This window comes from Lolium perenne, chromosome 5 (genome assembly GCF_019359855.2).
Source record: "Lolium perenne isolate Kyuss_39 chromosome 5, Kyuss_2.0, whole genome shotgun sequence".
Taxonomy (NCBI): domain Eukaryota; kingdom Viridiplantae; phylum Streptophyta; class Magnoliopsida; order Poales; family Poaceae; genus Lolium; species Lolium perenne.
Window position 1 is genome coordinate 87,541,488 of NC_067248.2, and position 26,191 is coordinate 87,567,678.

General features: G+C 43.8%; 1 protein-coding gene across 6 annotated transcripts; it reads left to right on the top strand.

Moving 5' to 3' along the window:
* Positions 1-16,101: 16,101 nt before the first annotated feature.
* Positions 16,102-23,785, top strand: LOC127300741 (ASI1-immunoprecipitated protein 2). Of its 6 annotated transcripts, XM_051330902.1 has the most exons (14): positions 16,102-16,425; positions 18,355-18,575; positions 18,670-18,869; positions 19,109-19,174; positions 19,334-19,419; positions 19,704-19,789; positions 19,877-20,185; positions 20,347-20,781; positions 20,890-21,205; positions 21,476-21,706; positions 21,798-21,922; positions 22,012-22,304; positions 22,574-22,697; positions 22,825-23,785. In XM_051330902.1, exons 2-14 carry the CDS (start codon positions 18,503-18,505, stop codon positions 23,454-23,456), a joined length of 2,976 nt encoding a protein of 991 aa, XP_051186862.1. In that variant the 5' UTR covers positions 16,102-16,425; positions 18,355-18,502; the 3' UTR covers positions 23,457-23,785. The 6 variants fall into 6 exon arrangements, with proteins under 6 accessions (XP_051186862.1, XP_051186857.1, XP_051186863.1 ...); XM_051330897.1 differs by having other exon boundaries at positions 19,704-20,185; XM_051330903.1 differs by having other exon boundaries at positions 19,704-20,185; positions 22,915-23,785.
* The last annotated feature ends 2,406 nt before the right edge of the window (positions 23,786-26,191 follow it).

Sequence of the window (26,191 nt, forward strand, 5' to 3'; positions counted from 1 at the left end):
CGTAGAAGGGCGGTCGCGCCTCGAGGATGCCGGCGACGTCTCCACCTCGATCTCACATATGATCGTTTCTCGGTGGGCGGTGCGCCACGCCATGTAGAAGATCTATCAAAAGAGGAGAGCCCGATGACGCTACCGACGCCTCAACCTTGATAGCACCGCTTGTTGCTCCGCACCGAGATGCGCCACGTGCAAGATTTAGCGGATGCGCCAATTTTAGAGATATGTCATGATCGTTGTAACAAATTTCAACATGATGATGATTTGATCCTGCACTCGGCCTTGAACATAAGTACTAGTACAGTCTCACAATTTTTTTTATCATTATACTTTGCGAGATTTAGCGGATGCGCCAAATTCGTAGATAGTTCATGATCATGGTAACACAATTTTCAATGTAATGATGATTTGATGTTGCACTAGACCTTGAACATAAGTACTAGTACGGTCTCACAATTTTGTATCATTATACTTTGCAAGTTTTAGCGGATGCGCCTATTTTCAGAGGATCATGGTAACAAATTTTCAACGTGATGATGATTTGATGTTGCACTCGACCTTGAACAGAAGTACTACTACTTGTCTAAAAATTTATTTATCATTATACTTTGCAAGATTTAGCAGATGCGCCAAATTCAGAGATAGATCATGATCATGGTAACAAATTTTCAACGTGATGATGATTTGATGTTGCACTCGAACTTGAATAGAAGTACTAGTACAATCTCACAATTTTTTTATCATTATACTTTGCGAGATTTAGCGGATGCGCCAAATTCAGAGATAGATCGTGATCATGGTAACACACTTTTCAATGTAATGATGATTTGATGTTGCACTCGACCTTGAACATAAGTACTAGTACGGTCTCACAATTTTGTATCATTATACTTTGCAAGTTTTAGCGGATGCGCCCATTTTCAGAGGTAGATCATGATCATGGTAACAAATTTTCAACGTGATGATGATTTAATGTTGCACTCGAACTTGAACAGAAGTACTAGTATGGTCTCACAATTTTTATTACTCGTATAATTATACTTTGAAAGATATAGCGGATGCGCCAATTTCGTAGATAGATCATGATCATGGTAACAAATTTTTAACGTGATGATGATTTGATGTTGCACTCGGCCTAGAATAGAAGTACTAGTACGGTCTCACAATTTTTTTATCATTATACTTTGATATAGCGGATACGCTAATTTCGTAGATAGATCATGACCATGGTAGTGACCAATATTCAAGATGATGATGATTTGATTTTGCACTCGGCCTTGAACGAGAGGTACTAGTACGGTCTCACAATTTTTTATCATTATACTTGGACCTTAGCGAAATTCAAAATCTCATAGCGGCAAAACTTCCCGCCTACAAAATACAAAAATTTCGTACGCTTCCAAATTCCCATTCTACCCCCGTGGAGATGACAAAGAAAGTCGGTTGGTGGGGTCTGCCCGTCATTTTTTGGATCACCACCTCCCTAGCCCGGAAACCCTCCCAAAAAATTCATTTCCCTCGTACCACCCACCGAACTTCCCAAGTCCCTCTCTCCCACCTCCACGACCACCGCACCGAACATCCCCGCCGGACTTCCCGGCCTACCCGAGCCCTCGCGATCCTCGTCATCCGCCACTGCCGAGCCGCTTCATCGACGCCGTCATCAACCGGACCGGATCATCCCCGCCGAACCTCGAAACCATATGCTCATCCAGCAGTCTACCGCAGCCGCTTCAAATGCGGTATCGTCCACCCCCCCGGTGCGGCTGCGCCGGATCCGGCGGCCACCGCATCGTATCTTGCTCACCGACACCGCCGTGCATGAACCGGATCGCTTCACCGGCGCCGTGCATGATCTAAACTCTTCTACTGTCGCTTTTCTATTGCTTGCCCTGCAAGTTCTTGTTTAATCTTGGGGGAACCTGTTTGTGCTAACGACGCGCCGTTACGTTTTTGCAGATGAGATGAGTAACCATGAAGTGTAATGGCCGTCTCTCCAACCCCAAGTAGCACATGTAGCGTACTTCATCACCGGATCTATCAACCCCAGAAGATCTGCTGTGACTCCCACAGTGCTTCTCCTAATGTAAGTCCCTTGTTTTAGCGCCATGTTCGGGGTTCGTATGCTTGTTTGTCCGAAGCTCTTTTAGTTCATTCCTAGCTATGACCGTAACACGTTGCTATTTTCTACTTCATTGCTAACTTTAAGCGATTGAACATTTTGGTTTGCATTCCCTGCTCGTAGATGTAGCCATCATAACTTCTATCTTGCTCGCCGTTGTTACAAAAATTAGACCGGAGGTATTATAGTAACATCCAGCAATTATTTAGGTCCTGGCCAATTTTCAGGAATTGCACATGGTGGTTCGCATTCCCTGCGCAATAGCTTGTGGCATCGTAACTTCTATATTTGGTTTACATTCCCTGCTCGTAGATCTAGCCATCATAACTTTATCTTGCTCGATCGTTGTTACAAAAATTATGGCCTGCTACTATGTTGTTTGTGCCAATTTTTTACTCAATGTCCAGGTTGGCTTGGATTCCCTGTTCTACAGGTGATGCCTGTGTTTTGTATCTAGTTCATTGTAAGCTAACAAAGTAAGGACTTAGTTTGGCATGCTATCACTCGCTATCTAGCCTCGTAGTACAAATAAACTTGTCATACTACTAGATAATAATTTTGCGTGCCATCTTGTTCTTCAAAAGCTGCATTATTGACTTGTTTCTCTCGACTTGGCATGACGCTCACATATGGAAAGCCGAACATATTGGTTTGCATTCCCTCTTATACAAGTTCACAGGTGATCCCACTATATTCAGATCCGGTCCATCCTAAGCTCCAGCATTAACTATCCTCCATGTGTTGCTCATTACAAGTTTATATCCCGAAACATCTTGATTTGCATCCCCTTCACTATAAGTTCAGAGTATTATTTAGTTCACGGCCAAAATGAAGTAATTGCACTTGGCACATGTTGGTTCACATTCCCTCCTCTTTAGCTTTTGCCATCGTAACTTCTATTTTTGGTTTACATTCCCTGCTTCGTAGATGTAGCCATCATAACTTCATCTTGCTCGATCGTTGTTACAAAATTTATAGCCTCGCTACTATGTTGTTCATGCCAATTTTGTACTCCCCGAACATGTTGGTTTGCATGGGACTCGACGTAGTAAGTCTCATTGTTTCATTCTAACATGCTCGTTATATTGGTCGTTGGTATGCGGCATGCACTCTTTGTTTGCTTATTGTGCGCATTACAATGATCTTGTTATAATGACGAAATGATGAGTTCCAAATTCTTTGCCAAACAATATTGTAGTGTCTTTGCCTTTCCATTGTTGCTGTCTTAACTTGTAATGTCTTTGTTTCGTATATAGGTGCTGCATGGACAACTTAAAAGATTGCCGGATCGCTTCATTGTATTGCTAGGTTTAATTACCATTCAATTTCTCTCGGGTTCTGTAATATTTTTTTCAATGCCTTGCAGTGATGTAATATTTAGTTAGTTTTTATAGTTCTTTCTGCATTTTTTCTTTGGTGCTTGTGGTAAGTGAGGCTATCCGACGTAAATCAATGTCGCGTAAATATTCTCGATATCTAAATCACGAATTCCCATCCCTTAAACGGCCCAATTAAGCGAAATCACATATGTGCCTGCCCGCAAAATCCTAAAGCGCATATTATGCCGGCATATAAACAAAGAACTAAACGGGTGGCCCACTTACTTCTTGGGCCACCCATTTGATTTACGGTGGACCCCACACTAATTGGGCTGGCCCACTTGCTTTAAGGTGGACCCCACCAACCACCGGGCCGGCCCACTAATTAGTTGGGCCAGCCCATTTGCTTTTGGTGGACCCCACAAAATAAATGGGCCGCCCTTTAAGAGGAAAGTGGGACCCACTGTGTTTTTGGCCCTACCACTATCTTGTTGGGCCGCCCACTTGCTATATGGTGGACCCCACATACTAGTTGGGCCGGCCCTTTAACAGAAAGTGGGACCCACATGTGTTTTTGGCCCGGCCCACTATCGTGTTGGGCCGGCCCACTTGCTATCCGGTGGTCCCACATACTAAATGGGCCGCCCTTTAAGAGGAAAGTGGGACCCACTGTGTTTTTGGCCCGCCCACTATCTTGTTGGGCCGCCCACTCGCTATATGGTGGACCCCACATACTAATTGGCGGCCCTTTAACAGAAAGTGGGACCCACTGTGTTTTTGGCCCGCCCACTATCTTCTTGGGCGGCCCACTTGCTATATGGTGGACCCCCATACTAAATGGGCTCGCCCTTTAACAGAAAGTGGGACCCACTCGTGTTTTTGGCCCGGCCCACTATTTTGTTGGGCCGGCCCACTTGCTGTATGGTGGACCCCACAAACGAAATGGGCCGACCCTTTACCTGGAAAGTGGGACCCACCTGTGTTTTTGGCCCGGCCCACTAGCTTGTTGGGCCGGCCCACTTGCTATACGGTGGACCCCACACACTAAATGGGCCGGCCCTTTAACAGGAAAGTGGGACCCACCTGTGTTTTTGGCCCGGTCCACTTGCTTCTTGGGCCGGCCCAGTTGCTGTAAGGTGGACCCCACATGTTAAATGGGCCGGCCCATTTAAGTTTTGACCAGTCAACCTTAGAGGTTAGGCCCGGCCCACGTAACTAATGGACCAGCCCAGCTATATAGTTGACCGGTCAAACTATGTCATCTGGCCCGGCCCGCTTAAGACGTGGCAGGCCTCGTGTGGGCCTACCATCTACCACGGGGTTTCAGCCGGTTAACGCCGTTAATCGGCGATTAACGGCGTCGCCACGTGTCGGTTGCATGACGTCAGCAGTCAACGGGCTCCCGAAAACACTTCCGCAACGGTCCGATTTTCCGTGGCGGAAGGGCGCCCAAGCGCGACGGACCGAAAAAATCGTCGTTGGACTTTGCCTGACGCAGTTTCCACAACGGAACCCATATCATCGGGTTAGGCCCATAGGCGACGAAAAATGCCCCTTAGTTGACGATTTTGGGACGTTGTCTATCAGAACTTTTCTTGTAGTGCAACTACTATAATAGCAGGAGGAATCAAGCATTCCAGACTGCTAACCAGATAGTCTGTCGTAGCTGTGGAGGAAAAGGACACTTTTCCAAGGACTGCAAAAAGCCAAGGATAAATGCTTTGGCTGTCGCGAGGAAGGACACATGCTTAGGGATTGCCCTAAGAGAAAGAATGGGGGAGGTCAGTCAGGACGAGGAGGAAACCCCGGAGGGAATTGGAAGAACAAGAAACCCTTCGGCAAGCTCAACTGCACCAGCTTGGAGGAGGTGGTTAACTCCGATCAAGCAGTGATAGGTACGCTCCAGATACTCACTCATCCTGGCAAAGTACTTTTTGATACTGGTGCAACTACATCCTTCATTTCCCAGCAATTCATCATCAAACATGGGATTAGATGCAATAAACTAGATAAGCCAATAACCATACTTTCTGCGGGGGGAACGATATTAGTAACCCACACTAAACCTGGACAAGTCATCATGATCAATAAGTGTGCGTTTGACGCAGACCTGTTCATTTTACCGATGAAGGACATTGATGTCATTCTTGGTATGAACTGGTTAGAGGAGAATGGCGCACTTATAGATTGTACCCACAAAACAGTATCTTTGAAAAGCCCAGGTGGAGATAGAATCATTTATCAAGGAGATAAGCATACTCAGATTGAAGTGGAGTTGAAGTTGAATAGCATGAAGGAGGTCAAGTTAGAAGATATACCTGTAGTAAATGAATTCCAGGATGTGTTTCCTGCGGAATTACCTGGTATGCCACCTGATAGGGAGATAGAATTTACTATCGACCTAATTCCAGGAACAGCTCCGATTGCTAAGGCACCATACAAGATGGGGCCTAAAGAGTTGAAGGAACTCAAGGAACAATTGGATGACCTAGAACAAAAAGGATTCATACAGGAGAGTGTCTCACCATGGGGATCACCTGTGATATTTGTGGATAAAAGAGATGGAGGTCGACGGATGTGCGGAGACTACAGAAATCTGAATAATGTTACAATCAAGAACAAGTACCCACTTCCTAGAATCCAAGATCTTTTTGATCAAGTTAGAGGCGCGGGAGTCTTTTCCAAGATTGATCTAAGATCCGGTTATCACCAGATAAAGATCAAGAAAGAAGACGTTCCGAAAACAGCCTTTGTCTCGAGATACGGACATCATGAGTATCTCGTAGTACCTTTTGGACTAACCAATGCCCCAGCAATATTCATGAATCTCATGAATAAGATCTTCATGCCATGTCTCGACAAGTTTGTCATCGTATTCATCGATGATATCTTGATCTATTCCAAGGACAAAGCTGAACATGCTGAACATCTTAGGATAGTGTTACAAACACTAAGGGAACACCAACTGTACGCCAAGTTCAGTAAGTGTGAGTTTTGGCTTGATCAAGTAGAATTCCTTGGTCATGTCATTAGTAAGGATGGGATAGCAGTAAACCCAAGCAAAGTAGCCTCAGTTTTGGACTGGGAAGCACCCAAGAATGTCAAGGAAATCCGAGGATTCTTGGGAATGGCAGGATACTATCGAAGATTCATTGAAGGATTCTCCAAGATAGCAGGACCAATGACCAAGCTGCTTAGGAAGAACACACCTTTTGTGTGGTCTGATGAGTGTGAGAAGAGTTTTCAAACCCTGAAAGAAAAACTCACCACAGCACCGGTGTTAGCAGTTCCGGAAGATGGCAAGGATTACACCGTGTACTGCGATGCATCCAAACATGGTTTGGGATGTGTACTCATGCAGGACCGAAAAGTAATATCTTATGGATCGAGGCAACTCAGACCTCATGAAGTGAACTATCCAACTCATGACTTAGAACTAGCAGCAGTTGTTTTTGCCCTTAAGACTTGGAGACATTTTCTCTATGGAGCCAAGTGTGAGCTCTATACTGATCATAAGAGTCTCAAGTACTTCTTCACTCAAAAGGAACTCAATATGAGGCAGAAAAGATGGCTGGAGTTGATCAAAGATTATGATCTAACCATCAACTATACTCCAGGAAAGGCTAATGTTGTAGCAGATGCCTTGAGTAGAAAGAGTACTGGCGGACTAGAACCAGAAATTTCACCAGAGTTGAAGAAGGAGATAAGCCTAGCCCAAATACAACTTTGGGAGAAAGAAGCTCACGAAGGACTATCTGCGTTACAAGTAGCTGATGAGATGAATGTCAACCTCAAGAATGAAATAATCATGGGCCAACTAGATGATCCATTCATCGTGGAGGAGATGAGGAGGATTGATGAAGGAAGACCATCAGAATTTCACCGTGGAGAGATGTGATCATTATGGTTCCAGAAGAGGATATGTGTTCCGGATATTGCCGAGATAAAGGAAGTAATACTCCGGGAAGCCCATCAAACACCATATTCCATTCATCCGGGAAGTACGAAGATGTACATGGATCTAAAGGAGCTATTCTGGTGGAACAACATGAAGAGAGAAATAGCCCAGTATGTGGCTGAATGCCATACATGCCAAAGAGTGAAGGCCGAACATCAGAGTCCGGCAGGAAAACTACAACCTTTACCCATTCCAGAATGGAAATGGGAGGAGATAGGAATGGATTTCATCACCGGACTACCCATGACCAATAAAAAGAAGGACATGATATGGGTAATTGTGGACCGGTTGACGAAAAGTGCACACTTCTTAGCGGTAAATCAGCAAGACAAAGGAGAGAAACTCATCGATCTTTACATCAAAGAGATCGTGAGTAAACATGGAGTGCCCAAGAAGATCGTGTCAGATCGAGGATCCGTGTTCACATCAGCATTCTGGAAGCAATTACATGAAGCTTTAGGATCCAAGCTGGACTATAGTACCGCCTATCATCCCCAGACAGGTGGACAAACCGAGAGAACTAACCAGATCCTAGAGGACATGCTTAGGGCTTGTGCCCTAGATTTCGGAGGATCATGGGAAGAACACTTACCATTAGCAGAATTCTCATACAACAATAGCTATCAAAGCAGTATCAAGATGGCACCATTCGAAGCTTTGTATGGAAGAAAGTGTAGATCACCGATATGTTGGTACGAAGCGGGATCAAGCAAGGAGTTCAACCCAGATTATGTCAAGGAAAAACAACATATCATTGACATCATACGAGATAGATTGAAGATAGCCCAAAGTCGACAGAAGAGCTATGCAGATCAAAAGAGAAGGACTTGGGAGCCACAAGTTGGAGATATGGTATATCTTAAGGTGAGTCCAATGAAAGGTCTACAGAGATTCGGAGTGAAAGGAAAGTTGAGCCCTAGGTACATTGGACCCTTCAAGATACTGAGTCAGAACCGAGGTTTAGCTTTTGAATTAGATCTACCAGGAAGGTTAGCACAAGTTCACAATGTATTCCATGTATCACAACTCAGAAAATGCTTAAAGACCCCAGATGAGCCAGTATCCCATGCTGAGCTTGAGTTACAACCAGATCTGACTTATATCGAGAAGCCAGCCAAGATTCTCGAGGAGAGCTGGAAACAACTCAGAAATAAAGCTATCAAGTACTGTAAGATACAATGGAAGCATCACCCCGAGAGGGAGGCCACCTGGGAGAAGGAAGAAGACTTGAGGGAAACATACCCCGAACTGTTCAGGTATTACAACCACAACTTCGGGACGAAGTTTTCTTTAAGGGGGAAAGGCTGTAATGTCCCAGGTTTAGTGGCGATCGAGGGGTAGATTTTAGAAAGGGATGTGCATTGCATAGTAAATTCTGGGGAAATTTCGCGCTTTTAAACAAAAACTACATTGAAGGGGGACAAGTTTCTCTCTCGACACCTTACAGGGTTAGGGTTTCGAGAGTGCGACAAACTTGCATCTCATTTCACTAGTTTAGGGTTTTGAGAAGAGAGGGGAGAGTTTGCATGATTGAATTCTAAATAATATGACATGGTTGAATTCAAACCAAGGATTGAATTTGAATTTCAAATTCAAACATTAAATAATTACCCTAAATAATTCAATTGAGGAAATTCCTTAAGAAAATGATCAATAATAAACAAGATGAACAATAATAATAAAGTAAAGCTCATTAGGGAGAAACCTTGAGCTTTATTGATCAACACACAAATTACATTGTCTTTACAATATTCAGATTTGAATTATGGAAATTACAACATATTACAAGAATTGAATAAATAGTAAAAGAAAAAGGAAAATTACAAGATCTCTAAATGACCTAAACTATATTGTGATCTTCATGAATTCTTTGATCCTGATGATCTTGAGTTCATCCTGATCATCACTTGATACCTGCACACATACACAACAACCAGATCATTAAGCCAAGTGGCAAAGCCACTTGGCAGGTTAGCAAACAATTGAAATGAGGGGATAAGATCAAGCTGCCGAGATGATCTCTCCACAAAGACAAGTCCCAAGCTGGACTTGCACACACATACAACCAGGCAGCACACAAGGCTGTGTGCATGTGTAACAACACACAAAGCCAGAGTGAGTCACCACAAGCTGTGGGTAGTGCTGTCGACCAACAAGAGCAAGCCAGGAACATATAAAACTTGCCACAGTGAACCCTAGATCATTTGATCGATAGCAGCTTCACAGAGTAAGTCACAAGGACAGCCAAGAACACAAGAACAGCTTGAACAGTCACTGCTGTTCAACACATTTCCACCACCACAGCACATAACCAAGAGGCATCAAGCTCACCAGGAGGAGCAGGGCAAGTAAATCAACCACAAGATCCACACAGAAGCAAAACCTCTACACCAACAAATCATCTAGGAGCTGGAGTGAGGTATAAAAAAGATCAACCTGAGCAAAACTCTGTTTTGCTCATAAATAAGCATGTGCATAACACATACACAAGCCAGAGGGTATGGTTACCCTGTGTGAATCATCATTTGGTGATCAAACCATTTGATGCTGGCAAAAGGGGATTTAAGCCAGAAGAAATCATCCCAGGGAAGAAATGGTCAAACCCACTGTATTAACACTGGGGTAAACCAAAGCATCCAGCGGGGGAAAGATTCACAGCTAGCCTACCCAACTCACCTAGCACTACATGGTTTGCTAACCATCAGATAGATAGGCACTTGTGCCTATTCTAGTTTGTCAACAGCAAAGAGCACTGGAAATCCAACATGGATTGCCCAGAGATTTATCCACCAAGCCACAACAAGCCACAGAGGGGGGGAGCTACCCTTGGCAGCATCACAGTGCTGCCAGGGCTACCTCAACCCACAAGCCAACACTTAGAACCACCACATCATCACCAGATAGGTTCAGTAGTGGGCTATGGTACCCAACCAGTGGTTGGCATCCATATAGCCCTAATAAATTCATTGAAATAATCATCACTGAATCACAGTTCACATCATTTATCTATATAATCAAGCAAGGATAAACAGATAAATGAAACAGACAAGCAATCGATGCACCAGGGCTTTGCAGTGATCCAATGAACCACTGCAAGCAACAACAGTTGTTTAAATCAGCATCAGCACACACCAGAGCAAACCTGTGTGACATACACACATCACAGGTTGTGTAGCATGAGACACAGACACAACACAACAGTTCTTGCAAGCAACTGATGATCATATGATCATCAGGAGCCTGCTAGAGCATGTCAGGGCATGCTAAGGCATTACTGGCATCAAGTATGAATCAAATAATTGAACAATTGCATCACAGATAAATGAATAGAACTCCATAATTATGTCCAGAGCACTGGCACTTGCCAAAGGCAAGGATCATCACAGAATGATCAAGCCAAGTGCAATCCATGGCATATACACGAAAGGAATATTATACAGAGCAGCAGCAGGAGTTACTAAAATCACACAGAGCATCACAGCATGCTCATGAGCAAAAGACCATGAGTTGCAACAGTCAGCTACATAGCACAATAGCATAGCACAGCAGCCAGAGTCCATAGCAATTGCACAGCAGCAGCATACGCATGGCAACAGCAACGAGCATAGCAGCATACGCACAGGCAGAGCAAGCAAGCAACATCACGGCACGGCCACACCTCTGTGAGTAGAGGCAGGCCAGTGACCAAGCTAGGAGAAGGAAGAGAGGAAGCAGAGCAAGGAGAAGAAGAGGGGTGGCGCACTTACCGTGGTCGAGTACACAGGCACGGCCATGGCGACAAAGGCGGCGCACGCCGTAGCGCGGCGGCGCTGTGCCAAGCCAGGCCATGGCGGCACCGTGGCAACACCCGCACCACGGCGGCGAAGCCGAGGCGAGTCCAAGCACCGTGCGTCGACGGCGACGGGCTCGCCACAAAGACGCCACGGTAGGCGAGCAGAGGCGATGGGGACGAGTCGGGGAAGCGGCGAAGCACAAATCGGCGCGGAAGATCTGAAGCGCCGTTGAACGGCGGATCAGATGCACCGCATCTCACCGGCGGCGATGGCCGGAGTCGGCCGGATCAATCCGGCGAAGGGGGCGGCGACGCGCGCGTCGCCAGAGCGAGTGGGGAATTAGGGTTAGGACGAGCGGCGCGTGGTGAGGGAGTGAGCGACCGACCGCTCGGGTCGGTTTGACCCGAGCTGGTCTAGCCAAACCACTGGGCTCCACTGACAGGTGGGCCCAGGGGCAAAACAGACTTTTCCAAATTTCATTAAAAACCAGGAAATTGGAAATTCAATAGAAAATTCATAAAAGCTCTAAAAAAATACTTAAAAATATGAAAATTGATCAGCATAAAATTACCTATCTAAATAAAATATAAAAGAGAATTTTTGAAGATAATCAACAATAAGTCTTAATATGATGATTTAAATAATCATTTAAATCACATATTATTTTCTATAATCAAAAATTAAGTCCATTAATAAGTTTGGACCTCAAAAACACCTTGACAACATTTCAAGGTTGTAATTTTTCCCTAAACAAGTATCCCCAAATTATTCTTAGTATAAACCTTCTACCTAAAAATAGTAAACACCGGGAAAGGGGGGAACAAACCCTAAAACTGGAATCATGCATAATTGCTTCTTTAACCATTGCCCTTATCGGACAATGATGCTATTTTTCAGAACAAGAGGACAAGGGTCAGTCCACACCATCCAACTGCAACACTTTGCAGTATTCAGGCAAGTTCATCGCTTGCTCATGTCATTTGAGTATTTTTACCAAATTACTTGCAAAGTACTATGTTTATCACTATTGCATAAAAAACAAAACCACTATTTTCATAACTATGAATATGACTATGTGGTGGGCAATGGAACCATGGATTGTGTTGATATGGTGGAGGTTCCATTGCAAGGGTTTATATCCATCTAGGATTAAACAACAAATGTCGTCCAGTGATTCTTGTGCCGTATAACCAGTGTTTACCATAAGATCTGGAATGGGACGGAGTAGTCAAAAGTGTTTCCACCTCTCGTTCATCAACGGATGCTCATTACCGGGTGCACATGATCTCGAGAGACATGATGCAGGGGTGGGAACCCGTAGAAGTCCCAACGGGAATGAGGTCTATGATGGGTTGCAACTGCCGGCGTAGGAATGTATGGTAGAGCCCTGCATTGTCGTCGTGGTCGGGGCCCAGCCTTAATTGGCGTAAGTGAACCGGCGTGGACCCAGGGTCGGAGATTGCAACAAAGGGTGGGTGTTCGAGGTAGCGGAGGAACATGATTGACTAGGACCTTATACCGGGCCTCACACCAAAGGAAGTGTGGACGGGAAAGCTGCCCGGTTGGCACCAAGGTTAAGATCTCTTATGGGTAAAGTAACACACCTCTGCAGAGTGTAACGAATCGTGACCAGTCACTCCTTGTTCCGGGATTTGGAACTGCGAACGCTGCCGGAAAGGAACTCCATGAAGTTCTAGTCAACCGGTGAAGGCTGACGGACATAGTTCTTCTGAATAAAAACAACCTTTTGAAGAAATGGTTATAAAAACCTGCATGGTATCCGACTTTCTGGTCTGGTACCGTAGTTAGTGCATTAAACACCTCTTTCCTAATATGAACTTGTTGAGTACGCTCGTACTCATACCACTCTTAAATCCCCTGCTTAGACTGTCTGAACCATCTGGAGGAGGACAACGACAACCCTGAAGGAGCCGACATCATCGGCTATGAAGAACCTGACCTCTCAGGAGGTGTTGAAGGTGTAGACTATCTGATAGTCTACGGAAGTGGAGAGGGATCCGGAGGAGCACAGACTTAGACCCAGACATAGTAGTAGTAGTACCGAGTAGTCCGAACTTCTAGTATTTAGATGCTCGCGGGAATAAATGTATAACCTAGTAAGACTTTTATATTGTAAGCTTAGTCGGGTTCGCCTCGAACCCAGGAGTAAACCTCTTTGGACCCAGGAGGAGCTCCAAGATGATATGTACATATGGTTTGTAATAATGTATGAATGAGTTATGGACCTTGCTATGTTCTGTTGTACTACTCTGAGGGATGTAATATTTGCGGAATGGTACTTCGTGAATGTTATATCAACGACTGGCATACTACAACATGCAGTGGTATGCAGGGTCACCACACTTCCCTCATATCTTCATCATTTAATTCAATCATACCCCTCTTCTTCAATATTGGTGTCGGGGTTGGTTCAGGTGTAGACCAATCATCATGATTTTTGCTTATCTTAGCCAATAATTCTTCAGCTTCGTCCGGAGTTCTTTTCCTGAAAACACAATCAGCACAACTATCCAGGTATGCCCTAGACTCAATGGTTAGTCCACTATCAAATATATCAAGTAAATCATGCTTCTCCAAATCATGTCCAGGCCGAGCTCTAATAAGAGAGCAAAATCTTGCCCAAGCTTCAGGCAATTTCTCTCCATCTTCTTGGTCAAAACTATAAATTCTCTGCAGAGCAATATGTTGAGCACTAGCGGGAAAATATTTTTGAAAGAAAACATCAAGCAAACAACTTGGACTATCAATAGAATCAGGAGGCAAATTATTATACCAAATCTTAGCATCATCCTTTAATGAGAAAGGGAAAATCTTAGTAAGAAAATAAGTACGCATCTTAACATCATCAGAAAACAAGCTACTCAAAGTAGAAAGCTCATTCATGTGCTCTACAGCACTCTCTTTTTCAGTACCACAGAAAGGTGTTTTCTCAACAATAGATATATGAGATAAATCAAGAGAAAAGTCATAATCTTTATCCTTAATGTTTATAGGAGATGTGGCAAATTTAGGATCAGGAGACAGTTTATATCTAACAGCATGTTGTGCAATAAGCTTTTTAAGGTTGCTTGTACTAGTAGTAGCATTGCATTTATCAATAAAATCATCATCAAGTTCCACATAATCTTCATCAAGATCATCAGACTCAGGTGAATTAACAGGTGTAACAGTATTTTCATTAGGGGTTTCAGTATCAATTCAAGTGTGACCTTAAAATTATTAACACCATCAAATTACACGATCGACGCGGCGTGCCGCCGCGCCCATTCCTGCTTGTATGAACCTATCATCGTACATGAGCCTCTGTGGTTATTTACTTGGTATGATAGTTCACACGATCCCATAGAGTATGCAAAGTCCATGTTCTCAGCAGTACTGATCCTGTCAAGGCAACTAAATAACACTATCAGAACTACCTGTAACATACTATCGAATACTTAATGACTCTCTAGTTATTCTCCAAAGCGAGGCAGTACCGCAGTAGGCTGTCGCGCCTCTGTCTGCGTGCCGTTTTTGTAGATGTATGCAGCAGATTTCCGCGCTTCCTTCCTCGAGATTTGCTTTGCCAAAAGGGGCCAGAACAGAGCTGCCATGTTTATGTTCGTCAACGTGCTGACTGGAATTGTTTCTTTTCATAACAGATAGCTCGTGTGCTTCCTTCCTAAAAAGAAGATAGCTCATGTTCTTGTTTCTGAATGCAGGCCAATATAACGAATTAATGAAATCTCTTTTGGACTAAAAATAGAGATATAGTAACCATTTTATTATGTTTTTTTTGAAAGATACAACTAAAGTTGGCTTTCATGCATTAGCCAGGGGGAATATGTCGAAAAAAAGATAAGAGGAACATAAAAAAAGAGAAAAATATAAGTGGGACTAACAATAGAGGCCAAACAAGGGTCTCCAATGTGGCCCCATCAGGGTTTCACAAGCCCTGACCCCTGAACGAAGCACGTCAATTGCGACAAGGAAAATAAGGGGTGGTATGAGGTTTAACGTCGGCCAATAATAGTGTTGTCGAGAAGGATAGACGATGACATTACAGAGAAGAGGGACATCCAGTCGCACAATCGTACAGAGAAGCCCATGTGCTAAGGAGCACAAATAAATATTCCCATAAAATAGCATCAAAAGCCTTGGTAAAACCTGGCCTTAAAAAGATAGCTTGTTTTTTTTAGCCAAGATAATACACTGATGGGAAAAGATACAGTGCGACGCCGCAGGACTCGCTCGTGGTGCGGCGGGTGCAGAAAACGTCATCACGCCCATATGGGAAGCACGACACTTATCCACTCCTCGCACTGCCTTGTTTTCTCATGCGTTCTGAACCACCCAAACTCTCTCTCTATCTCTTTGTGTGTGAGGCCTCTACAGGTAGCACTCGTATGGAGGCTTTAGTACTGCCTTGCCGCAGAGGGGCGGAAGGAGGATGCCACCGCGAGAGCACACAACGACAGGGAGGCTCACCGGAGAGGGGTGAAAGAAGGCTGCCGCCGCACGAGCAGCGGGCGGCGCGAGCACGCAACCTACGGATGCAGCGACCGCACGAGAACGATGCAGAGAGGCGCATGTCAGCGACCACATGGAGCCACGGGCGTTGCTCCCCGAGTTGCACGCTAAGAAGGGCCTTCCTCTCCCCCAATCCGACGCCGGCTCCATCCCTGCCCGGACACGGCCTCGACGCCGCCTCCATCTTTTTCCCCGTCCGCACCACGACCTTGCTGGCGGAGGCACCTCTATCTAGATGGTCCCACACTGATATATTTTTAATGATCTTAACAATATACATAAAAAAGACTGTAGCAACGCTTGAATATTTTTTACTAGTAGTGTATAAAATAAAATAGTAAAGATACTGACCGAAGAATATGAAACAAAACAGGGGCAAAAAAAATAGTACTCCGTAACAAATTTCCCAGGAACGGAGAGAGAGAGACGAGAGGATGGGCTACTAGGGTTCCTCCGCCGCCACCCGTCTCCACCCCGTGGGCGAGGAAGGCTCCTCTCCACCACGTCCGCGAAAGAAGTCCACCGCCGCCATCCTGACCGGACCCTCTCCGCCGCCCCTCTTCTCCATCCGCGATCGGCAGATCGTAGCGGCGCCTCCACGAGCTCGTTCCCTTCCAAGCTCCTCCCCGACCGCCGCCCGTCGTCTCATCTCAGCTCTTTGCCGACCGCCGGTCACCTCTCTCCCTTCGTTCCCGATCGGTGCCTCCCCGAACTCCCTCCCGTGAGGTGAACTGCCGTGTTGCTTTCTATGCGTGCGTTCTGCTGCTTACTATGCCGTGCTGCTTTTCTTTTTTTGAGATGAATGCCCTGGTACTTGTACCATAAAGTTATGACATCCTGTGATGACATATATGTATTTACATTATTAAAAAAAATCTAGTTGAAAAAACAGAATTAAATAGTTAGCAGTATTTTGGTATGTCATCAGATAATGCTTGGGCTGGTTGGTTTCACTTTGATTTATTTTGTTGTCCACTGTGTTACAATCGAATCAGACTCAAACCATTCAGGACCAGTACTCCCTCCACTTTGTGTAAATGTTTTAATTATACTTTTGTAGTGTATAACCAACTGAACATTTGTTTGCCTAAGTAATATATGGTTCCACTGCACGGCGTTTTGTTAATAAGCTATATAAATTAGTTTGTGGAAAGAGTACAAACTAAGTAGACATTGCGCACCATGTCATGGAGGAAGTACAAGCTATATAACTACTAGCAGAGTGCCCGTGCGTTGCCACGGCCTATTAATTTCTTTTGCTCTCACGTATAAAAACAATTGAGGTGTACAGAAATATATTAGAATTTAGTTTTTTTTCACTTAAATGCATTTCAGTTAAAGTGATAATGCAACGTCTCCTTGTTTAAATCAAGGATTAGCTGATTTAGTTGCAACAAACACATGCAACTAAGTGATGTATTTTTGTAAGTGAAAATGTGGCTCATGTCCCAGCGAACATTTAGCAAGAACAGAAGGATCTAGAAATCTTGATTATGCATTAGCAAATCATATCAGGCCAATTTCATATATCCGCAAAAACAAAACCACATCAATGTTATGACCATCCCAGCCAGAGTTAGTAATAGTAATGTGCAACAGTTGATCATTCAAGTGTGTAATTTTTTTAATCTGACTTAACTGATGACAATGTATCAATATGTAAATCAAGGGAGAAAATATACAACAATTTTCCATATTACATTCCACCATCTCCTACATGCACGTAGGAACTAAAACGAATGCATGTAGGATGTAGCCATTGACTACTTAATTTACCAAACCTACAACACAAGTTATTCTCTCGAGGAAGATCATCTGGCGGGAAGCCCAAGCGATAATGTGATATATATATTTAGGAACACAGGGCCAGAAGTTGACATGAATGATTTTTTCTACTGTCTACCAGTCAGCGAAAGTATTTAGAATGCAGGATCCAGCGACCTCAACTCTGCTCCGGAAAGCTTCAATCTAGTGTCTTCTGAGGTGGAGGCATTGTAGAGGCATCATTAGAAGCATTGTATTGCAGGTTGCAAGCCTAGTTGTTAAGAACATGTGTCAGATCTTTTCAAAGTCGTGTAGGTGGTGATTCTGTTCTTATGCCCTTTCTCTGAGCTACGACTATGTATGCGGGCGGCCGTCGGAATCCATTCACCTGACAGCGAGTAGGACCGTGCGGCTCAGCGGCTGGGAGGGAACGGAGGCTAGCCGGAGGGGAAGGTGTCCGCCGCGAACACACAGGGCATCGGTCGTTCCCTGTGCGTGGGCGGAACTGTGTGGGAGCCGCCGGAGGCTGCTTCTGTGCCGGCACCAAATCGGGGCGAGGAGGACCATATGCGGAGGCGGGGGATCGGGTTGAGGGGGGTGGATAACGATGGGACTGCGGGTTGTTCACTGAATTCTGGAGGTGCTTTTAGTAAAACGACCCTGACGTACCACGATCGCATTGCAAATTTATTAGTACAATAATTCTGATTTTTATCTGACCAATATTTGGATTTCAACTGAATTAATACCGTAGATCATAATTACCCTATTTTGTAAGGTTCTTATGTTTTGAAATCCTTATTTGATAGAACATCAATTTCATTCTTGCTCCTCTCCTTTCACCAGCTTCATGTGCTTATTGTCAAAAGAATAATCAGTTGTATTGCCCAGGACTTAATGTGTTGCAATTACTAGGGAAGGTTTCTGCTCAACAGTGGAACGACAGAGTAACCTCATCAGTAAACCTGAACCAGGGACATTTAATGCATGCTGAGCTTCCTGCTCATCTTGTGTGCATCTTAATTGCCCTTCATATCTGATGAAGTCAGGAGTAGGCAGTGCCCTTGGTGGTTGTGCATCTACAGTAAAGCAGGCCGACACTGGTTCACAAGGTGACAGAATCCATGCTTTTAATTCCCAGTCATTTGGTGGAAATAGGCACACCTCTGAACATCAGTAATGATATTTCATTTTCTGTGCTTAAAGGGACCTTCAGTGTGGCTCTAAGGAAGAAAAGAGGAAGAACAGCACCTCCATCTTCTAGATGTTTACGTGGTAAAAAGGATGATAAGGTCATGGACAGTGATGATGCTATTAACAATTTGAACCATGCTTGTAATGTGCAAGCAACTGCTGTTAAGAACACTACTGCTGTGGATAAGACTGCTCAAGCAATATTGGATGATGTGAGTTTCTACTTGTTAATTTTATTTTTTTCCTGAATGTTTATTTCATCTGCATATACATATTTTATCCATGCAGAGCTTGTTCAGTGTTTACTTTTTTCTGTGGATTGTCGTGTTGTGGCTATCATCTTTCTAAATTGAGATATTGGCATGTTGATCCAAACATAATAGATATATTTTTTTGTGTCTTAACCTTTAGTTGCAAAAGTAAAATTCTTAGACATGGTTTCAATATCTAGCAGGTTTATAAGGCAGAAATGAATTCCACGTCCTCAGACAATGAGAGTGCCGAAGAAGTTGAGGATGTAAGTTTTAAACTTTTACTTTCAGTTGTATTTTTGTATCATGTCCTCCACCTCAGTATGATGTGTTTGATTACACCAAGAATTTGTTTTGTTTCTTTTATTCAGTTTCCTATGAAGTTTGAATTGCTTGATTTCTGAAATCTGTTGAAATGACAATAGGTGAAAGTTTGTGACATATGTGGAGATGTTGGCGATGAGGAGAAGCTTGCTGTTTGCAATAGATGTAATGATGGTGCTGAGCATATGTAAGATTTTTTTTTCCGTTTTCTTTTAAATTGGAACTAAACAGATCCAGTTGCTTGATGCTATACCATGATGATTTAGTTGCACCTTTAGTGTGATGGCATGTATAATTGTTGGTTGCAACCTTAACAACTGCAACTGCAAGTACTGTGTGATGCCTAAACAAGTAATAGGCTTGTCAATGTACGCAACAAAATAAAAAATTCTATCGATTATTCTTTTCCATAATATCTTCGAGACGATGTTATTGTCTTCTTAAAGTTCTTATCTATTTTCTTTACTGCAGTTACTGTATGCAGGTGATGATGGAAAAGGTTCCAGAGGTTGAGTGGTTTTGCGAAGAGTGCCAAGCTGAAGTAGATTTTGGAAAAGCTAACTTGCAAAAATCTCAAGTGAAGGTTGGCATTTCAAAGCAAGAGTCTATTGAAGAGAAAATCAATAAACCTATCAATGCTGCACAGGGCAGAAGTTCTTCTGAGAATGAAGTGGATGCTGAAACTGTTGGCAGAAAAGAATGGAATGAAGCAAATCAAGCCATTGATACGGTTACTAGGAGGAACGAAGAAGATGCAAGGATTATGACCGTGGCTAAGCAAAACATTCCTGAACCTGGGGTCTTATTGATGGGGTCTGACTCCAGAAAAAGAATACCTCTGTCACGCGACAGCTCATTCAGGTTGGTTATGGAGAAAGGGAAGCAACCCACTCCCCAAGTACCAACCTTATTGGCGTCTAGTGCTGCCAAGAGTCAGGCACCACCATTTGCTGGTAAAGTTGTAAAAGTGTACTATTACCAATTTAAACTGCGAGACTTTAACTACAATCCTACAATCTTCAGTTTAGTCACTAGCACTACTTCTGTAAGGGTGTTCCCTGCAGGCCTACTGGCTACAGTGGGAGTGAACGTTACATATTGCGATTTGATGCAGGTCAACTCTCCAAGTCCACCTCCTTCAACACCTCTAAGGTCCCCAAGGTGAAGCAACTAGTGAATGAAGCTCCTCAGAAGACCAAAACTTTGAAGGCTCAGTTGACCTCTAGTATGAAAAAAGAGGGTCCAATGTGCCTATCTGCAAAGCCATCATCATTCAAAAAGCCCAAAACGTGTGAATCAGCAATCAAGGCAAAGACTTCCACCATACCACCTGCCGAGGAGCTAACTGTGATAAATTTACCAGTGAGCCGAAATGCAAGTAATGATAGAGGCACTTCTATCTTAGGATGTCCATCCATTGCTGGATCAATTGCTTTTCCAGTTCAGTCAAAAGCAGAATCTGCAGCCGAGCGTCTCACTACAGGAAATAACACAGCCACTTTTAGTAATTTAGGAGTTGCCAATGAGCAGGGTGCTGGAAACGTTCCTGGTAATTCATTCTTATCCAGTTGCGCCATAATCTCATTAGATGTTAAATCATGTATTTACTGAGGAAATGCACTGCATTATAGGTTAACTCTGCTTTTGTTTTTTCCAGGAAACAGTGAGCTAAATAAGCCACTTTTAGCAAAAGCACCAGTGAGTGTAACATCAACTAGTTCTCCGAGATCCTTAGGTATTCTTGGTTCTGGTTCCCAAAGAAATGTGTTCCAGAAGACCTGTTCACAGCAGTTCACAGCAGTTCACAGCCGTGGGCAGAAGACCTGTTCACAGCAGTTCACAGCCGTAGGCAGAAGACCTGTTCACAGCAGTTCTACTATGTCAAGTGATCTGATGGACAAATTGAGTCAAGCCTTTTTACCTGGTGATAAAACAATAGTTTCAACTGTTCCAGAGTTGGATTATATTTGGCAGTATGAATATCTTACCTTCCTAGTACTCCTTAACTATTATCTTATTTAGATTAAATGTTTGTCCCGTTTTGGCATCAACAAAGAATACGGAGTGGTTTTTCTCAGGCAGTCCACATGTTCATACCTTTGCCATCTCATTTGCATGCCATGATTCATATATCATCTTATTGTTAAACATGATTATCACCTAGCCCACCTTGTTTGCAATCATTTGTTTGTTTTGTATAGAGTTGTTTCCATTATGTGCATTGCAACTTTTGTTGTGAGCAGAGGTGATTTTGAGCTGTGGAGGACTGGAAGATCACCTGAGCTATGTGATGGTTTTCAAGCTCACTTATCATGTACCGCTTCACGAAAAGTGCTGGAAGTAGCAAAGAAATTCCCTTCAAGAGTCCAGCTTGAAGAACTACCTCGTCAGGACTCATGGCCCATGCAGTTTCAGGAAAATGGACCCACGCATGAAAATATTGGTGTTTTCTTCTTTGCTAGAGATGCCCATAGGTATGCTCCTTGCAATTGCTGCTCATATCTTTTCTGCAGCTCTATTTGAATTCACACATCTTTCTGTTATTGCTTGATTTTTTTCCCGCAGCTATGAACATCATTACAGTAAATTGGTTCAAAATATGCTAAACAACGACTTGGCACTCAGAGGAAATATCGAAACAGCTGAATTGCTTATATTCCCTTCCAACATCCTGTCAAACAACTCCCAGAGTTAGAATGCTTCCACCAATTCAAGTGATAATTCTTTCTTATTCTGTTTCTTACTGAGAAATATCTCATTCTTTCTTATTCTGTTTCAGGATGGAATATGTTTTATTTTCTGTGGGGTGTGTTTAGAGTAACAAAAAAAGGTCATGATGGTGCTGAACCAGATTGCAATTCGTTTAGTTCAGCTACTTGTGCAGACCATCAATATATCCAAGTTTCGGAAGCTAATATTCAGGGATGTTCAAATGAAGAGAACTCTTCGGGTCAGCCTCTGGGTGGAACAGATTTGGAAGATTATTGTCATGATTCAATTAGAACATGCTGTTTAACAGATAGCAGGGGTTCAATCAATGATGTTTCCACTGCTCTGGCAAGAAAACGCAAGGTGAGTGCCTGCTAAGGCATGCTTGTTGACTGTTTTATCCTGCAATCTATGTTGTATTTTTAATATTTGGTTTGTTCTCATCTCTCAATTCTCTGGCTCCCCACTTGATGCATTCGATTCAGTAATTCAATAATTGTGGGTAAAGTATCAATGTGTGTCTGCCTATGATGTTGCTCTTCTGAACATCTAAATTTATGCATTTAGAATGCACAATTATTCAGATGGTTGCTCATCTTAACATGTAATACCAATTAGCTGTAACTGTGCAGATACATGCATATCCAGACTCTCAAAAGAAAATGTCGGATTCTTCCTGCTGTTATGCTGATGAGCCAAATGTTTATGTAAATACAATGCCAGTAACTTGCTCTATCTCATCCATCCACGAACAAGGTAAATGCATTATTTACTCATCTCAGTTGGGGTATTTTATTCATGCCTTTAACTTCTCTTAGATTTTAGTCCAAATTATTTTGTCAGATAATGAAGTAGTTTAACTTAAGTTTTTTCTGTGAATCAGATAATCAGAGCAGAGTCATTAACTTCAACAATACAGAGAGCCTGATGGATATATATCATTTTAATAGTGTTGAATTGAACTCTGGTGCAGTGAATCCTGTTTCGCATGCATCAGGTGGGGCACAAAAACGGAAAGTTGATATGCTGAACTGGACTGATGGAGTCAATGGATCACTGGATAAGAAAATTAAATTGGATAATGTATCATCCACTGTGGAGTCTAGTGTAAGTGAGAATATTAGAGATGGTTACCCTCTAGCAGCTTCATCTGTGGATGATTGCACTGACAATAAGGCAATGCCTGGAACCTCGAAGAGTAATGGAAAGTGCATATTTCCGCTAGATCTAAATGCGGTGGATGATGATGCAACTACTGGAAATGTTGTAACTATTCTGTCTTCTGATGATGAAGATTTACCTGAACAGAACACGCAAGGTCCTAAGCTAGAGCTGGGGGACAACGAATTTTCTGGAAAATCCATCTTTTCGTTCTCTCCCATGGTTGAAGAAAAGTGGAATAAGGGAGAGTCGCTGCCTACTGATACGTCAGGTGTCCTGTCCCTTGCCATTGCATTCCCAGCGTCAAAGGAACAAGCTGGTAAAATGCAATCGGAGTCATGCAACGGGCTCTAGGGCTAAAACCATCTTCGGTTGCCCGCGGTGACATGGTTCCTTGCTTTGCATTCCTGATGTCTTGCGTGATGGATCTTGGTATCATCGGCCCTACTCCACAAGGAATCGCGGAAGACACTACAATCTTCTCAATGTGCGAACAGATGGTTCAGACTCTGCATGTCAAGTCCCATCCAATCTCTGCATTGTATCCATGTCAGTTTTTGTCTTTTAGCTGACAACCGTGCCATATTTAGAGGCATATTGAGGGAGGAATGGTGTCAGGTCTAGAATTAGCATATAAATGTAGAAACAGATTCCTGAACCAAGCATGAGTTCTTATTGTGCCATGCTTTTCTCTACCATGGCACCTTTATCTTGCTGGATATCTGTCACGGCAACATGGTGTGCTTCTACGATACCTCTAGTTAACGCATGTGTCATCGGAAAAACTTGGGGTTTTTCTCTATATACTGGAGTCATGTTTGCTTTCTTTCCTGTAAATTTGAAGTCGATAAGCACCTAATCCCTCCACCTACACAGCTTTTCTATCGGGCTCGGGAACGAGGGCACCGCTCCTCCGGTGCTGCTCGGCAACCGCCTCCGTTGCTTGGGCTCGTCAACAAGGGCGCCGCTCCGCGTTTCTGCTTGCTGACCGCCGCCACTGCTCCGCGTTGTGCCCCCCACGTGCTCCCGCTCATGGAGCTCCTCCGCCACGCTGGCGCAACCCTCTTTGCGCTCATCTTTTTTAGCGACAGGGCATCAGCGTTGGAAACTGCCTGCTAGGTGGCGCCGCCAAGTATCTGATTTGCATCTCCCTTACAGATTGAGCGGAAGAAGATTCCCCTAAAAAAATTGAGGAAGAAGATAAATATGACATGTGGGCCAATTTCGTCAGTGAGAGTAGCCATTTATAATTATATTTCTTTTTTGAGTAAATTCCAGATTTTACCCCTTAGTTTCACATTTTTGACACCATTTACCCCATTTAACAATTTTTCATCTATATTATCCCATTTAGCAAAAATTTTGTCAGTTTTTACCCCTTTCAAAAATCTGAGAGCCATCTGGGTACACTAGCATGCGGCATCGCTCAGTTTCTCCCAAGTCAGCAAGGTTGTTATACATACATACTACTTTGATGATGCAGCAACCGATGACAGGAAGGGAACTCATCGAGGTGATCGTTGGCTATCTCATAGCCAAATAAGTGAGTTCCTTTTCTAAATGTTGGAGTGGAGTGTTTGGCCGATGGCAAGCTGCTGGCTGTATTAAGATCTCGTAGCTACCAAGCAATGCACAGGTGATGTCGAGAATTGATTAGCCACATACACGCAACAATGTGTGCTCCTTCGTGTTTCTTGCGAGGTATTAAGATTATACTCCCTCCATCCCTAGTTAGAAAGTGTAGAGTTTTTGGCATGGAAATTAAGAAACACATGTGGAGAGTAAACTAAACAAGCTTATGGTGGGTTGATCCTCGACAATTGACATGATAAAATAGAGGAGAGTAAACTATGTAGGCATTTGAAAAATCTTACAGAGGGTAAAAATTGGCAAAACTTTTGTTAAATGGGGTAATACAGCTGAAAAAATGTTAAATGGGGTAGTTAGTGTCAAAAAAATCAAAGTAAGGGGTAAAAACTGGAATTTACTCTTCTTTTTTCTGAAAAACGGGTTCAAGGTTTGATTTAGACCAGTATTGTATAGTTCAGGGTATAAATGACTAAGATTTAGAATTCAGGGTTCATATCGTCGAACCACTACGAATTCAGGGTTTGAAATAGATTTTTTCCTTAGTTGAATGCGCGTGTGTTGGCCTGGGCGCTCAAAGTTTATTTCATTGCGCACGTGTAAGAGATCTCTAGGATACCGGAAAAAAAGCCGTAACGTAAAACTCGTATGTGGTATACTGCATCACCATCCTGCCGTTCTAAAACCATCGCCACAGAATAGATACGTCACTCCTCTCCCGAAGCCTCCCGTTTCTTCTTCCTTGAGAGTCGGCCGGCCTAGGCCGGGCCAATCTGATGTCCTTCTCGCCGCTGGAGATGGACGAAGAGAGGCGCCGGATTTAGGGCTGTACAATAAATCTAGAGTTCGTGTGCCTTGGCGTCATGCCAGTCTTTGGCTACTTGCCGGGAGGTGGGGGCTGGATCTATCGGGCTGGATCCAAGCCTGGTTGCTGGTGGTTCTGCTCGTCGTGGTGCTCAGTGGGTGGAGCCAAAGTCGACGGGGAGGAACGCTGTGGAGGCCTCCGTCAATAAAGCTCGGGTGTCTTGCAGGTCGGAGCATGGTGGTCTCAGCGTGCGGCTCTCCTTTTCTGCTCGTGGTGATTCGAGGAAGACAAAGTTCGTGTTGGTGGGCTGCAGTGAGGTGTACCTGCGGTGGGGATGCTGGGAAGCTCAGCTTCTTGGCAGATCTGAAGGAGTTCAGGGAAGGATTCATCTTCCAGGTTCAGATACGTATATACTCAAGGAGGAGTTTTGGCCTGGTGTTCGCAACTGGGAGAGCTCATCAGCAATGGCGCTTCTGTGGAAGATATGCCGCCCATCATGGTGGTAGAAGGGCAGCCTTCTCTGGAGGCTACGCGGCCCTCCCCTCCGCTTTGGTCGACTAGCGGTCTTCCGGCCGCTGTTGCATCTTCTGGTCGAATGGCGACCTTTCAATTTCCTCCCGGCCAGTGAGCATGAAGGGAGGTAGTGCCTCTTCATTGTGAGGTCTTGTGTTATCCCTGGAAGCTCCGTCGCCCCAAG

What these genes read in the sequence shown, in the direction of transcription:
- LOC127300741 (XM_051330897.1), top strand. Translation starts at nt 18,503, where the DNA reads ATGAAGTCAGGAGTAGGCAGTGCCCTTGGTGGTTGTGCATCTACAGTA. An exon ending in GGCCGACACTGGTTCACAAG is followed by an intron (nt 18,576 to 18,669) that starts GTGACAGAATCC and finishes CTGTGCTTAAAG; the next exon opens with GGACCTTCAGTGTGGCTCTA. An exon ending in CCTGTCAAACAACTCCCAGA is followed by an intron (nt 21,923 to 22,011) that starts GTTAGAATGCTT and finishes ATTCTGTTTCAG; the next exon opens with GATGGAATATGTTTTATTTT.